General features: G+C 38.3%; 1 protein-coding gene across 1 annotated transcript; it reads right to left on the bottom strand.

Annotated features, from left to right (window-relative positions):
* Positions 1–17: 17 nt before the first annotated feature.
* On the bottom strand, positions 18–14,907 carry LOC140228495 (uncharacterized). Its single transcript, XM_072308726.1, has 3 exons — positions 14,798–14,907; positions 8,743–9,797; positions 18–5,197 (listed from the first exon to the last, which is right to left on the bottom strand). Exons 2-3 carry the CDS (start codon positions 9,746–9,748, stop codon positions 3,936–3,938), a joined length of 2,268 nt encoding a protein of 755 aa, XP_072164827.1. The 5' UTR covers positions 9,749–9,797; positions 14,798–14,907; the 3' UTR covers positions 18–3,935.
* Positions 14,908–17,213: the final 2,306 nt, after the last annotated feature.

Raw genomic sequence — 17,213 nt, 5'->3', positions numbered from 1 at the left:
ATTTATAATACCTCACACAGACTGAATACCTATCTTAGCTATTGTAATAAATATTTTGAATGATACTGTATAGGCCATATATTCGAGTCTAATTTTTCAGGAATCTGGATTTCCTGATATTTTAGGAGTGGTTAAATTCACAATTGTGGAGTATAGCAGGGGGTGGGGAAATGCGCGCATGCGCATTGCATACATGTTGGGATCAAAGTGAATGTTTATGCACATTATTGAATTTGCAAATAGCACCCGACTTGCAAAATTCTCCACAAATAAAAGCCCCTCAGAAATATATGGTGTATACAGTACTCAAAAGAATAACAACGTGTGATGAGTAAAAAACAATCAAGATTCATAATTGTATATTGTATGTGCCAGCTGAAATTACTAGTACATCAAGCTGAGAAAGCTAGAGGTTCCTTTGGTAATGAAGTGGGTCAAGTTACGAGCTTTTCAGGAACTCTGTGCTAGATTCTGCGGTAGGACATTTCTTTGGTGCAATGTATTGTCATATCACAGTATTCAAGTTTTCCCCAAGTACATCCGTGTGAAATGATACTTCCTTTAAAGTAGGAGCCTGTGGTCTATACAAATTTAGATATTTTTCTTTCATTCACAGTCATCTTAAAGATGACATGCAACACATGTTTAAAGGTTTACCTTTGGCACACACATATAGAGAAAGACAACCCTCAAACTTTTAGATTAAATATCAGAAACCAAATAAGTTAAATTATATTACTGGAATATAAAAATATTATGCCACATCCAGTAGACTACTTTACACACCTACACCCAAGAATAATTTCTCAAGCAGACTTCAGCAGGTATCTTGTATTTGCTGCCTAAACTTCCATTCAGAACATATTCAAGATGGTTCCTTTAGAGCTCAAACTTGTGCTTGTCAGAAAGTTAGGTTGATAAATTCAGTGTAATTCCAGTGCCAATTTCCATCATTTATGTACAATTTTATTTATATTTTCTTTTTCTTCTTTTTTTTTGTGCTAATAATGTCTTGCAGTAATCTATTGTGGAAATATATAAAATTGTGATTGGCGAAGTGAGAATGACATTTTTCTGTATTCTTTATTTATTGAGAATTCAGTGTGGATGAGAGTGCAAAGTAGGGAATTTATCTCTGTGTATCAACTATTGAGTTTTGTGTCATATATGCACTGCACCCAAAGAATACATGTATTGTAAGGAATGACCTTTGTGACATTCATAAGATATTTTCATCATCTTCTTTGACACCAACTATCTTCTGTGTGTTTACAACTTAAAATAGGAACAAGTTTGCAATTTCATGGTTCTGGTGCAATGATATTACAGTGGACTCCCGTTATAATGAAGTCCTCGCGATCGGCAGTTTTCTTTTGTTATTTAGAAATTTCGTTATAACCGAAAAAATAAACAATAGAAAAACATAGAGCATACCAACGTTGCAGCCAGAATTTTTACTTCGTTGTAACCAGAATTTCGTTGTAACTGTGTTCGTTATAATGGGAGTGCACTGTACCGCTGACTGTATCCTCCAAAGATTTCTTGAAAATGACTCTGTCTTCTCTTGAAAAGTACTGATAGATTAAAAAAGATCATGGTTATGGTGTCGCACACACATTGACAGGTGCATGGAGGTCATTACCATGATTGATAGACATGCCCACAATCTGCTGCAAAGTGCCAAAAAACACAAAGTTGGAATTATACTGATACGAACCCGCCTTCCGCATCAGTCTTAAATCTGGGCATTTCTACACATCCTGCGAGGAATTTGTCATTCAAGGCCTATCATTTCAACCATTCAGTTTCGATAAAACGACTACATTTTGGACAAAATAGAAATGTAGGTGTGGTATATGGGCACATTCATTTGTACCACAGGAAGCAAAATTATATTGACACATTCAGCTAGAAGGTAAGAAATCGGTCTTTACTTCATATGGAATAGCAGGTCATGAATACTAAATACCATTTTTTTTTTTGTCAAATCCATAATTTCTGTCTATAAACTAATTAAATGCAAATTACTCACTGGAAAATTGTTCTAAAAAGGGAAATCACAGGTCATGATCACGGCAATCTGCCTGAGAGAGTCTCGTACTAATCAAATCCACTATATAATGACCAACAGAAAAGCACTGATAAATATAGATATATAGTAATAAATATGTCAGATGACTTATTGCTCAATACCGGTATACATATGCAGATTACCCTAAACCTTGCATAATTGCAAATCAAAATCTTGGGTAAACGAGCATGTCGACACAGAACTAACACCACCTGAAACAATATTCCACTTACTGACATGTCCTCATTATGAGAAGTGTAAACCTGGTTCTTGAGCCCTGAGAGACATAACTTGAGTAACAAATGACTGCAAAGGTTCTCTGATTTAACACCAATCAAATTTTTGAAGCTTACTATTGACTTGAAAGTAGCCGTCTGCTGACTTACATGTATCTAAAGTGCTTTCTTTGCTTTCACAATAACGATTGCAAAAACATGAACAAAACAATTTTCTATAGTTACATAAAAGTAGCGACCCCAAGTCGGATGATTTACAATCATTGCCATAGCATTCTTATTTGCTCTCATTCAATTCATTCTCTCTGACCTTGTGTTTATGTGACTTTTTGTTCAATTGAATTTCAGAAGGAATTTGACATTCATGGGCTATGTCAGGGAATCATCCCTAAGAGACTGAAATGTCTAATTTGCATATCTGATCACGTCCTTCTAATGATGGTAGAATAACTATTAAGAGTCGCATAAGTACATTTCCTATATCGTTTTATTTCTACCAGAGCACTTTTCTTATTTCAGAAATGACATGGAAAAAAGGATGAGCACTACTCAAAATGTCAATCTAATGATTTAAATATATTATTTCCAATATCTATATATTCTTACTTACATGTATATTTCAATCTGAATAGATGAATAGAAAATCTTAGCAATTCAAGTAAACTATATGTAACACTCAATTGCTTTTTGGTCCTTGCAGCCAAGGGTTAGTAAGTGTCTGGCAAAATGTTGACAAAATATTAGCACAAATAAAAAAATGTTACATAGTCTGTTATGATACAGAATATCTTTCAACATAGAAGGTACGAAGCCATTTCTTATAGTACCAGTGGTAACAAAAATATAAAAACAATTTGAACTTTATGATTAAAGAATGTGTGTGCATTTTTCAGTAGTCTACATAATATTACAAAGATGCAAGAAGTGATTCTTTGCAATAAAATGATAAACTTATCAAAATTTGATGTGCTTAACCAGCTGAAACAAGTGACAAAATAAACCACACTTTGGGAATGTTACTTTGGAAAAAATGGGCTTTAGAATATGTCGACAGCTTATTGCACATTGATTCACTCTTCACTGTGTGCAAAAAACAAAAAACAAAAAACAAAAAAACCCCAAAAACACCCAACAATAAAAATAACTTGAAACTCAATGTCGGCAGCTATGTGGGATTAAAAAACTAATTTACATGTTCTATTCATGATCGTTCTTTAGTAATAGGAATATTGCTCACTGTTTTAAATAGCTTTGTTTGCTCTTCATGCTCATCATAGTGCCAAATGTATGTAGAAAACAGAGAAAATAATATAAGTCCTGAACACATGGGTTTAATTTGAATTGTGAAAAAGATGAAGAACTTGATTCTTTGTTCCCAAACTTCAAACTAAGATGGAAGGAGTAAACTTTCTGAAAAATACAAAAATAAAATGAACCAAAAATGGACCATAAATTATACAAACTCACTACAGAAATTTAACAGAAAAGCACCCTTTCCCAGTTTTTGTGGGCTCTCATGTAAGTGTCCTGTGCAAAAAAATATACTTGCTTCATAAAGTCTAGTGATCAATCTGATTTCCTCAGTAAAGCACTTGAGTAGGGTTGAGGTGTTGACAGATTACACGGTGTCAAACATGTGCAAAGAATTGTGTTTTATCAGTGACAAAAATCTGCTGTACTGATTGCGGCAGCACATTGTCCTCGCCCCCATCATCTGTCTCTGCACTTTGATGTACCTCTACAATGTGACTCACGTTGGGTATGAACTGCAGCTGCCCTGATGATATGTCAAAGCATCCACTTGACTGAGGCTCTGTGGCTATTTTCAACCCCTTTTCGAAGGTCTCTCGAGCCGACTGCAGACTTAGACGCAGCCTGGCCAATACCTCAACCTGTGTGCATGACTGCAAGTGCTTTGTGATGGTCTCCAGCTCCGTAAATGATTCCATCTTGAGTTTGTTCAGCTGCTTCTCATAGTTCTTCTTGTTCTTCAGCTGGGTGCGCTTCCTCCACTTGCTCCCTGTCCTTTTTACACTGTTCTCACAACCATCTTCCTCCTCCTCCTCACTCTCGTCCACATATCCGATGTAGCCATGTTTCTCTGCAATCTCCTCCACCTCGCGAATCATCTCCATAAACTTGGACCCCTCCAGCTTGTTGTCCTGCATGAGATCCAGGATCTGCTTGCGGTACCACCAGACCTGACGACTGCCACAGACGTCCTTGGTTTGCTTCCACTCCATCCCGTCTTTCTTGAGGACATTCTCGGCAAAGTGCACCACCTGCCTCTGGATGGTGGCGGTGTCCCTCAGGCCCATTTTCACCAGCTGGCAGATGCGGCCAATGACCCTGCGGTCAAGTGGCGCCCCCCTCAATCTAAGGGTGGGGATGATTTCATGGTTGGTGTGGTGGGCTATCCTGGGAAGCATGACATAGACCCGCCACTCCATCGCCACGTCCTTCAGCCCTTCTTTCAGGTGCTTGGACAGTGTTTGGGAGGCAACAAGTCGGTTGTATTCAGTATTGTCTTTCAGTTTGTACTCAGGAAACCGTGCTACCACACGGAAGGCGACTCGAGCCATACAGCCCACCTTCTTACTCTGCAGTCGCTTCTTGGGGTGCTTGAGGGGACGATCCTTGGGTGGTTCTTTTCGCTTGCTGCCAAGATGGCAGTAGTACAGTCCCTTTCCTCCATGATAGTAAGGCACACCATCGAATGGGAGCTTATGACCACAGATCACAAGAGCGGTGTAGCGAAAAGGGCGCCCTCTCGACACGTTGACTTCAAAGTTTGTTTTGTCGCACCTCTTCACACCGAGGAATTTAGAATTCGTGCACAGTTCATACACCTTCAGCAACTGCTCAGCCTCCTCCAGTGTGTCTACATAACCTGGGCAGAGGGAAAAGAAGCAAAACTTATCATGTGCTATTGCTTTGCTGTCATAGAGATGATAATAGATGATTACTTACTTTCATAGCACAGTTTCCATCCAAATAAATTCAAAATTCTCTTTTTCTATTTCAGTATTTCACCAGACAAACATTCATGTAAAAGTTATTATATTGCTTCATTGTGTACATCCATGAAGTTGAATTACATTGTCACATACGTGTAGACATTGTTGTCAGGTTGTTGTTTTTGGCAGTCTGAATGGGCACTAATTTTCAATGATCTGCTGTCTTTGTATCACTGCTGTTTACAATACTTTTTTTTTTTTTTTGAAATTTACTCTTTCATATAGTGATCCATGAAGTCTGGGCTTACATTTACGGACATAAAAAGATTAAAAAAAAAGAACTTCACTTTGAAAACACTATATAGTGTTTCACATATTCTTGCACATATTCTTGCAGAGACTGAAAGCAGTGAATGGATTTCATGCTTCATGGTTATTGAAAACAAAATTAGATTTGATTTAGCCAGTAAAATCTAAAACATCTGTTTACTCTGCCCATCTATCCAATAACCTGGAAGCCTAACAATTTAGCCCTTACTTATGTTTCAGTCTTATTAGCACATAATCTATAACTTGAATCTAAATTTTACGAATCCATAATTGATAATTTCTACTTTAAAAAATTATCAATAAATTGATTATCATTCATAAGTCACAAAGAAATTACAACATAAAACTGCTGGTGATTACTAATCTACATTGACATTTCAAATTCATGTACATTTGATGTCAAAGAAATCACAGGGTAATCTAACATAGAACTTTTGAAAGGAAATTAAATTGCCTTACGAGAGTCTACCGATTAAGCTATGTGTTACCTATGTGTCAACTACTTAAAGGACAAGTTCACCTTCATAAACATAAGGATTGAGAAAATGTAGCAATATTAGTAGAGCACATCATTGAAAGTTTGAGGAAAATCAGACAATCCGTTCAAAAGTTATGAATTTTTGAAGTTTTTGTGCAGTAACCGCTGGATGATAAGACTACTGCAGTGTACGATATCACATGCGTACAACAATATAAGGGAAATATAATTTTAGAGAATTTCACAAAATTTCATCTTTTGAAAAAAGTACGCATTCCCGTTACTGACATATGTTATGGGAAATATTATTCCCCCTACCTTTAGAAAGAGGCAAGCCAAATGCTCTTTTATTATGTGAAAAAAATGAAAATATGTTGAATTTTCTTTACATTTTCTTTATACTGTTGTACTCATATGACATCACAAGCTGTAGTAGTCTCCTTGTCCAGCAGTTCCAACACAAAAATTCTAAAAATTCATAACTTTTGCATCGATTGTCCAATTTTCCTCAAACTTTCACTGATGTGTTCTACTAATATTGCTGCATTCTCTCAATCCTTATGTTTATGAAGGTGAACTTTTCCTTTAATGGAAGAAAAAGTATGCATATCATTAAAACCCATACAATGACATCTGCCATCTTATCAACTATTCATTAGGTGATCCAAGTATCCTCTCGGATCACCTTCTGTTTTGTACTGATTCTTTCTTTCTTTATTCTTCTTCTTTATTTCTTTCTCCTCAAATCTTGTGCAGAGGTTAACTCAAAAAGTCCTTCACCTATCACTTTCAAACTTATACCATATATGTATCATGTTCCAGGGATGACAAATCTAATGTATCATTGTGATCAGTCAACCGTGACGTCACTATGACGTCATTATCTAAAATCACGTTCACATTTGTATCTCATTGATGGAATGGAATTTCTCAATGAAATTTACATGATAGGTCAAGTCAAGCTCTATTGATTCATGTCGTAAAATTTAGTCATGTTTATACTAAACGAGCGCATATGCGTGCGTTGAAATTTTAATATTCTCCAATCGAGCTCAAAATTGTTTTGCACACGTTTCAGGTGATTTGGAGCATTTCATTAAAAAATCGACGGACGCGTACGCGTGCGCACATACGCACGCAGAGCTCGTATGCAATGGAAATTTCCCGTTTTTTCACATGGATCGGATGTCTGAAATGTCAGTGAACAATTCTACCAAGTTTCAAGTCAATCCCACTCAATATGACGTCATACGGGCCCGTCAAAGTTGAAATTCCGCGCGCGCGTCAATGGCGATATACAGTGCAACTATGCCAAAAAACCGCCAATTTTAAATGCGATTTTACTCGTCAGGATGGACCGTGAATCCCCATTTTCTTTACATATTCTGAAAGTTGATAAGTTGTACATGTCATTTCATGGGTTGCGAAGCTAGAAAAATGATTAAAAGATATCAAATTTCTTGATAAAATAAAAAAGTAGATTTTCAAAATGACGTCATCAAATTTCATGTTCACTCGAGCGTATCTCACTTATCCTTTGCCGATTTTCACCCAGATTTCAGTATGTTGTAGCTTATCAAATGCTATTTCAATATTGTCTTACAAAATTTCGATTGGATGACGGCATCACCTCGTAAAAATGGATTGAAAGTAATCTTGTCAAATTTGACCAGTTTACGTGTTATCTCTATGGGAGTGCAGTTTTTCTGGAAGTGAAAATTGACATGACTATCTTTTTCGAGCACTAGCTCACTTACCCTTCGGTGAATTTCTCCCAGATTTTAATATGTTGTAGCTTAGGCTTAGGGCTATCTTAAGTGTGCCCTTCGTTTTTTCATACGATATATTTATGTCGGGATCACGTCAAAAATCTTGGTTGAAATTCAAGCTTATCTTCGATGTATTGAGATATTTCTTTCTTTCTGCAACTTTCTTTGCAATAACTCAAGAAAAACAGCCCCTATCACCCCCATATTTTGCACATGTTTAGTTCATGTCACGTACATTATTTCATAAAATAACAACTACTTGATAAGACACCATCTTGGGTAGGTAAATTAGGGTCAAAGGTCACAAATGGTTCATCCTTTATCTTGGTGAATACATGTCCTGTCTTTCCCATATTTTGCACACGCAAAGGCCATGTTACAAGGATCATTTCACAAAATAACCACTTGTTGCTCAGATGCCATCTTGGGTGTGCAAAGTGGGGTCAAAGGTCAAATATACTTCATTCTGTATCTTTGTTAGTGTATACGGAATTCGGTATCAAAGATGGCAAGTCTGACTCCCTTTTCTAAATGAGAATCCAAACATCACACTGCCAATGTCTCCTCAACACAAATGAAACCGGTATGGTCATGCCTATTGGGATCAGGACTCAAATCATTGATTTTCGAATAGATCGGATCACCTAATTTGTCAGTGTTGACAAATTCCGATTCTAGTTCATATTCTGAATATCAAATACCTGATTCTCCTTACTCATTATCTGGTTGTCAAGTTCAATAACTCACAGAAAGCTACCAGAAAATGTCAGCAACTAGCCATCTGCCTTAAGAACAACACCAAAACAGATACACAACATCACGCTCAAACAGCTAATGTGAGGGAGGGGAAATGAATAATATTGTACATCAAATAGGGCATCGAGAGAAAACTATAACTCACCAAAGTATGGAGTTATCTTTTCCTTGAATAACTGAGCCCACTCCTCCGTTAGTGCATCAGGATAATCTGCATCACAGACTGATGATGTCCCTAAGTCATTTCCTGGCACAAGACTGCCAGCAGTCCTGTCTAAGTCTGTCTGGAAATTCTTCTCACTACCCTGCTTGAGATCAAGGCAGAGGACATCCGCATGCATGTCACCAGTCGCTTGTTCTAAGATGTTTCTGTCACTTGCCGCAGTCTGCATCAAGTCTTCCAGAGGAGCCTCCAGATCTGACTGCAATATACCACTAGGTTCTTGATGGGGTGTTTCATCCAGAGAAGGGGTGGCTACCTTAGGGTCTGCCACAGTGGACGCGGAGAGTCTATGCTCATCGACGGTAGCTGGTTGGTGACACATTATATTGGACAGCTGAGGAGTCTGGATCAATGACTGACTTTCTGTAGCCAGACTTGCTGAAGTCATTGTCAGGTTTGAAGATTTGGGGGGTACCTGAGGCAATGATAAAGGTAGATACTGCGCAGAGGACACTAGCATGAGCTGTGATGATGTCAAAGGTGTGAGAAGAGACGATGAATTTATGGGTGACTGCAATGACGCCAGTACTTCTGAATTAGAAGATGACATGGGTGGTTCTTGAGCCGACATTACCAGGGAAGCGGCTGAGGGTTGCAGCGGAGAGGGCAACCCTTGCAATGTTTGGGACACGTAGAAGAGAGCTTCCTCGTTGAACGTCAGTTCAGGGTGAGCACTCAATGACTGCCCCGCGATGCCCGACGATGCTATGGAGGGAGATGACCCCATCTGTGAGGTAGCAACCTGAGACACAGCTGTGAACGGGATGAGCTGAGTGGAACTCATGCTGGCCATGGGGTCAATGAGACCCTGCTGAGATGTCAGGAGCTGCAGTGATGAATATGTGTTGTTGGGATCTTGGACTGATGAGAAGGGGGTGGTCCCTGCAGGCAGGGTACTCCCCTGACCCTCTGACAAATCTGAAGCCATCCTATCAGCATGTAGTCATCCTGTCACAGACCTCACTGATGACTTCTTTCTGAAACAGAATGAAAATGATCAACCAAAATATCACAACTTGAGAGTCTGAATATTCCTCTAGAATAAGAGCCAAACAACACCAAATGAAAAGAATTTTCTTTGTTTTGTTTTGTTTTTTTAGTATCCTATTCCTTATGTTGTTAATAACTTAAGTCATGCAATGCATTCAGATGAGTATCATATTCTATTACTCTCACATGGTAGAACTCTCCCTCTCTCTCTCTCTCTTTCTCCCATTTCATACTTCTTCACTACAGTTTTTTTCCCCCATCAATGAAATTGTACCAGGTTATTAGCCTGTCTTAAATTCAAATACCCCCTTTCCCTCCCCTTATCCTCCTCTGGACCATTCTGACACATTCAACAAACAGTCCAACGATACAGAACACAGCTTGAGGTTAATATGACCAAAGTCTGGATGAGATATGTACCCTCTGCTGATAAGTCTATTGCAGGGCAAGTCCAAGCTATTTTGCACCAGTAACGCGTGGGACATCACAAGAAGATTTAGCCCTATATTGCACTGTTAAGATTGAAACTTCATATGTTGGGTTGCTTTTGATAGCTAGTAGGTATCTTCATTCAAAACAATAGAAATAATGAGAATCACGCGTTCAGTATTTAATTCATGCAAATTTATTCTCCAGTAACGCGTGGGACCACAAAAATTGTCCTTTTTTTCTTCTTTTACTTTTATCTCAATTATTGTGAAAATACTTGGTATACTATAAAATCATTACAAACATCTTTTCATACAACAATTACTGTACCTGAAACAAAACATTTCAGAAAAAATCATGAAACTGTTTTCTCTCAAGGTCAATTATAGAAAGATAGGTATAGTAACGCGTGGGACAAGTAACGCATGGGACATTTTTGTCACTATGAATATTGTGATGTGAATTGCACATTTGCTCAGAGAAACTTTAATATGGGGTACTAATTATCTAAATAGATGTATTTCTAATAAATTCTTGCAAATTCAAATGATTTAGACCCACCAAAACAATAGATATAATAAAAAATATGAAATGCCTGTGTTATCCTTTATTTTTTAACATTTGACTTTGAATGTGACCTTGAAAATAGCATGTAATGATCTTTTGTGAATTATTTATCCAAAGTGGAATTTTTCACCAAATTTCAAGTCAGAATTCAGAAAATTACAAAAAATCCCTCAATAATGTACACATTTCCCATAGAAGACTAAGATTTAGTACACTTCCATTGACTTGTACACAAATCGTCCCACGCGTTACTAAAATGTCCCACGCGTTACTAAATCTAATTGAAAATTGCAAGTATGAGATTTATCAGACTAACTTTTTATCTCTTGGATATGATTAGGTCCATTGTGAATTTGGTCTTTTGAAAGTTTCAGGTCAATTAAATCATTAACTTTTATGCAAATGAGAAATAATGACCTAAAAAAGTAACGCGTGGGACATGCTAATTTTGGCCCATCCCTCATTTGCATATTTAATCAGTTGAGAAACTGAAAATCACAGTCATGATAACTTGTTAGTCAGACTTAAGGTCACCATACTTATTTTCGTAAAAACTTGTAAAAATTAAAAGATATATTTTAAAATGCAGAATTTTTGAATGTCCCACGCGTTACTCTAAATTTTAATTTATGCAGATTAATTAATTTATTGCTGGTTATGCGGAAGGATTTTTACTTTTTCTTCTTGAAATTCATGTATTTTAACTTCTTAGCTTTAAAATGATACCAAGTTTATGTAGATTGACCCATTTTGAATTTTCAGTCTTGTGTGATCAAATAGCTTGGACTTGCCCTGAAGCATGTCCCATAAACCTGTCACATGACACAAAGGGTGACAAATTTCAGAACCTGATACGTAATATTTGATGACAGTATTGTACTGATTGAATTTGTGGGGGGGGGGGTAGCTCTGTCTGTGTGTCCTCTTAAAGGAAAGGGAAGTAAAAGTATTTGTAATACAACAGTTGACCTATGCTCGACCGGGAAAAGAAGCATAAAATTTAGATTAATCTCTGTTGATATTTTATGATATTTCATGAGAATGAACTACAGCTTGGCCACACCCACACAGAGAAGCTTGGGAAATTTTGAGATTTTGTCTTTATACACTTATATGTGGAATCTTCTCTCTAAACAACAGATGAAGTCTTTTTGTAGTCACAATTAAAAAAGGATTAAGGAAACTATAATTCAAAACAAAATAAATCAAAAATTACAAATTTCAAGTGCATTTTCCCATGTGTAGACAGATATTACCTATAATCTAAAGGAACCTGTAAGCAATACAACTGTAACATAAAAGTGATCAGTGCCACGCAGAACATTCTAAACTTTATTACATGTTACTATGCTTAATTTGAGCTCTTAGAAGATCCATGTTACTTCCTTAAGAATTACATCAGAGATAACAACTTTCTCAACTGGCCTGGAGTAAGTAACTGTGAGTGAGTGAAATGGGGGTAGGGATGTAGGAGGGACATTCTCCCTTGCACTTAACTCAGCATCAGCTGAATTCCCCTCTGATATACATTATCAAGCTACATTTTTGTTTTTGTTTTTTGTGGGAGGCATGAGACATTGACTGCTGAGTGGGTGAGCCTGAGATGGGGCACTGGAGCGTGCGACTCTATAGGTGTGAGACTTGGTAGATCTGTTTTATGCTACTTCTTTCAAAACAGAGCACTTACAAGAGTTAAAGAATACAATAACATTGAGGAAACAGTTTAGAACTTGTAAAAATACATAATTGTAGGATACTCTATGCAAAATAGTATCTTTTCAGAAAAACTGAGAATGATAGGTATCCATACAACATACATGTAATGGCAATGTACAGTGCAAAAATCTATTAAAAAAAAAAAAAAAAAAAAAACCCTCTTAATCCAAAGAGCTGTGTTTACTTGGTATGGTTGGAGAAACAAAATGGAGCTGCTGATTATACTGGGGAGTAGGAGAGAGGGGGAAGAGAGAGAGAGAGCAAGAGTGTGTGCGTGTGTTTGTGAATGTTCAGAAGATCAAGTATGTAGCTGTGGGGGTAAGAAAAAAATGAAATTACCTCAATTACTAACATTGAGACTGAAAGAAAGGGGGGGGGGGGGATTACCAATGTTCATCCGAGGCATGACCTTTGACACTTTATAATGAATAGCACTGCAACTGGCATTATATTGTAAATTGTGCCTAAAATTACCAACATCCAAACATTCATACTGTACTACTGTGTAGTCCAGCCCAGTCTACCTTTGGGCTTTGGTTTCCTGACATTGACACTGAAACTTACATTGTATGTTGAAATTGAAAAGCCTACTGAATTTAAGCTGTTATTTTCGTGAATTTCGCAAATCACAGTTGGACCGCGAATTTAACTCGATTTAACTCTCCCGTCGAAAGCGGGAGAGTTGGAGTCTCTGCAACATGTCACCATACGCTAAGGACAAAGGTACTGTAGTGCGCTTATGAAGGCCTCTGTGACAATTCACGAAAACAACATCTCACGAAAGTGTCCATGACTCCTCATTCGCGAAAATATCTGTACGCGAAAATAACAGCATATACAGTACAGTAGCTACACGCAGCCGCTGTCGCGAAGCGACGCGGCTGCACCTGTATTCCTTTGCAGACATTGTCATTTTTCAGTGTGGTTGTGCGACTCCTTCATGAATATCTTTATTAATCATGGAAAACTAAAATACAAGGAATTATCGTAATCTATGATAATCATTCAATAATCGGTATGCAATTTTTTGTTTAATTACGTCAAAAACTCACCGAAATTTGTGGCTGAAATCAGGTCTGTAAACGTCCTTATTGCTTCACTCCTCATCTGCGTGTTATTTGAATGGCATTCACTCTCGTATACTACAACGTACAACGTAGGTAGTCGGAGAGCTAGAGGGCGCCTCTCCGACTACCTACGTTGTACGTTGTAGTATACTAGAGTGAATGCCATTCATAATAACACGCAGATGAGGAGTGAAGCAATAAGGACGTTTACAGACCTGATTTCAGCCACAAATTTCGGTGAGTTTTTGACATAATTAAACAAAAAATTGCATACCGATTATTGAATGATTATCATAGATTACGATAATTCCTTGTATTTTAGTTTTCCATGATTAGTAAAGATATTCATGAAGGAGTCGCACAACCCGCACTGAAAAATGACAACGTCTGCGAAGGAATAGAGGTGCAGCCGCTGTCTCTACAGCGGCTGCGTGTAGCTAACAGTACAGTAGACTGTAGTGTATATGGTGTAGGTGCCTATACATGATTTATATGTGTAGACATATTATTAGTACAGATACATACATCATTTCTTGTCTTTCTCTTAGATTTTAGTCTTGTTTATAGCTTATTTAATATAGGGGTTCTAGATCTAGAGTCCATTGTTAGGCCAGTTCACCCTTTCATATTATTATTGTCCATATTACTTTACATTATTAGTCAGTGTTTAAACAAACAAAACTGATAGAGGTGTCTAACATTAGAGGTCTACCTCATTTAATACAACCTGATGAGCTGATCCTAGTAATATAGACTTTATAGAGTCTAGATCTAGATCTAGATCCACTCTAGATATCTAACCGTTATTATAGTAAATATTTACTTTGTAGAATCTAGTCAAATTATTTTTAGTTAAAATAGGTCTAGGTCTACCAAATTAATATCAATCATTGTCAATTTGCACGTGATAATTAGATGTTTGTTATGTATAATAGAAACAGTAGTTATACATGAATACACATTTTTTGGGATATATGGTCAAAATAATTATGTAGGACCTAAGTTTAAGTAAAATTATTAAAGTCAAGGGGTTGCTCTTGAGGATGAAGGATGTTGTCAAACATGTATGTCAGTGTCTGGGACCACTAATCTCAGGTTGGCGGCGCGACCGAGCCGGGCCTCCAGACCCCAGGAAATATTTGACCATAAACGATTAAACTTGGGTATAATTATTCTACTTGAAATGAAGGAGATGAGATCTGCATTACCTGCCTGATGACGAAGATTGGGTGATGATAATCGTTGGGTGATCCCTTCGTTCTCTAGCCCCGCGTTTGAGTAAAGTTAATTCTGGGCGATTCTCTCATCCCAGAGCTTGAGAGCGGCTACACGCATTATCGAATCATCATTGCACGTACAATATTCGTTTATGCGTACGATATGTATGCATCCGATCCTCTCGCTCTACATACCGTTCATGCTCGCGAGCGGTCTGGCTCTGCTGGCCCGTCAGGCACCGGTCGGTGTACCGGTAGCGGTACATGGTAGATGGATGCATTCTGCGGCTAGCGCCGGCGGCGATCGCCCCATGCCGCAGCAAACCGAGTTACGAGCGCGAGCGCGATCTCGCGAGCACCATCATATCACAGTGTACAGGATATCTAGCGCTAGCAGCAGCTAGACGCGGTCGGGGTTTCGGGTTGTAACGTCAGTGTGAACGCCACGCCACAAGTTGGAATTATCTTTAAAGCAAGCAGTTGCGGCCCGTGGTTTCGCCTAGTCAACGTAAATTGAGACTAGCTGGAGTGACAAAGCATCTTGTAGAAGGTAAAAGAAACAAAAACACTTCTATGGATATGCATTTCCCCGTGCTTTTGTCAGGTTGTATGTGGCTTTCTATCTGTAGGTATCTAGCTGTAGTCCCACATGTTAATTTTTCTGTTAAGGCCAGGTCATCCAAACACTGAACTTTGAGTTTGACTCTCGAACAGCGAAGAAGTGTAAGTTTAGTCTACAATAATTTCTTTTGACCATATTTCAAGGCTGAGTAGATTTAGTTAGAGTTTCTTGACGGTGACATATTTTCGTGATTATGACATTGTAATTCAGTTCGGGAAACCCACTCACAAGGGGGGCCCCTCCTTATAAGTAACCCGTCCCCCTTATAAGTAACCCCGTCCCCCTTATAAGTAACCCCCGGGGCACCCCTGATAAGGAGTCTCCACGCTTTTTTGCAATGCAACGCGAAAATGAAAGGACTGCGGCAATTCGCTTGATTATGTCCATAAAGCTTCACAAGTTTCCTAGTTACTCACGAAATTTGAGCAAAATCGGTTTGAGGCATCATATCTAAAATCATGGATTTAAATGCGATGTCAAACGACCCATGCGAATGCTGAAATGCGAGCGATTACTGGCGTGAGTGTCGCCAGGCGCGGCAATGCTTGAGTGCAGACGTGGCGACTGAGTACGTCACTCAGTCGCCACGTCCGCACTCGAGCATTGCCGCTCCGCCGCGCCTGGCGACACTCACGCCAGTAATCGCTCGCATTTCAGCATTCGCATGGGTCGTTTGACATCGCATTTAAATCCATGATTTTAGATATGATGCCTCAAACCGATTTTGCTCAAATTTCGTGAGTAACTGGGAAACTTGTGAAGCTTTATGGACATAATCAAGCGAATTGCCGCAGTCCTTTCATTTTCGCGTTGCATTGCAAAAAAGCGTGGAGACTCCTTATAAGGGGTGCCCTGGGGGTTACTTATAAGGGGGACGGGGTTACTTATAAGGGGGACGGGTTACTTATAAGGAGGGGCCCCCCTTGTGAGTGGGTTTCCCGAACTGAATTTGTATAGGGTCTAGACTGGTCTAGAAGTAAATTTATTACTAGCCAGTCAGTAGTGACGTAGAGTAGTAGAACCAGCAGTGAAGGTCTACAGTTAGAAATAGTATGCCTACTCTAGAATCTAATGTTAGACTATAAAGTAAAACTTTGGCAATTGTGCACTTTATACGGCCCTAGTCTAGACCGTCTATATTATTGGTGTGAGATTTTTCCCTAATCGAGCAGTGCATGCGAATTCGAGTACCTATCAGGCACCGCGGGTTCGACAGTGTGTCTTCCAGCTCATATGATCATATGTGGTCTGCATATTCCTGATTTGATCCAGATTTTTCTAATCAGAACGGGGCCGGGGCATAGCCCAGAATACTATTAAATTTATGCTGCCATTTAACACTGAAATAACAGTCTGTTTTTCATAGGAGAAAGAGCCGGACTCTTAGGGTCAAGAAAATTCTGCAATCTCGTTGGTCCACTCAAGAGCTGTGAATTAGTTTCTACCGGCTGCATTTTCGATATAAAAAATCGAATAGACCAGTCCTAGTCAAATTTACCATCATGCAATAGACGCTCTCTGAAGAGTTTAGGCCTACTACATGAATGCTGTCACAGTCAAGCACTTGGAAAGCACTTGTGCACTTGCATCAATAGTACTCAAATCCCTTGGGTGAAAAATGAAAGTGTGTAGAGTCTACATGTAGGCCCCTATATATATATATATTTTTTTTTTTTTTTTTTTTTTTACTGTAGATGTACATTTAGTATCTACATCTAGACCTATCAGATTACTAGAAATGTTGATTTGTAGGCCCTATTTTTGGTTTTGAATTTTTTACTCTAT

Source organism: Diadema setosum, chromosome 5, assembly GCF_964275005.1.
Source record: "Diadema setosum chromosome 5, eeDiaSeto1, whole genome shotgun sequence".
Taxonomy (NCBI): domain Eukaryota; kingdom Metazoa; phylum Echinodermata; class Echinoidea; order Diadematoida; family Diadematidae; genus Diadema; species Diadema setosum.
Note: the sequence above shows the minus strand (reverse complement) of the source record. Positions and strands in the feature narration are given on the sequence as shown.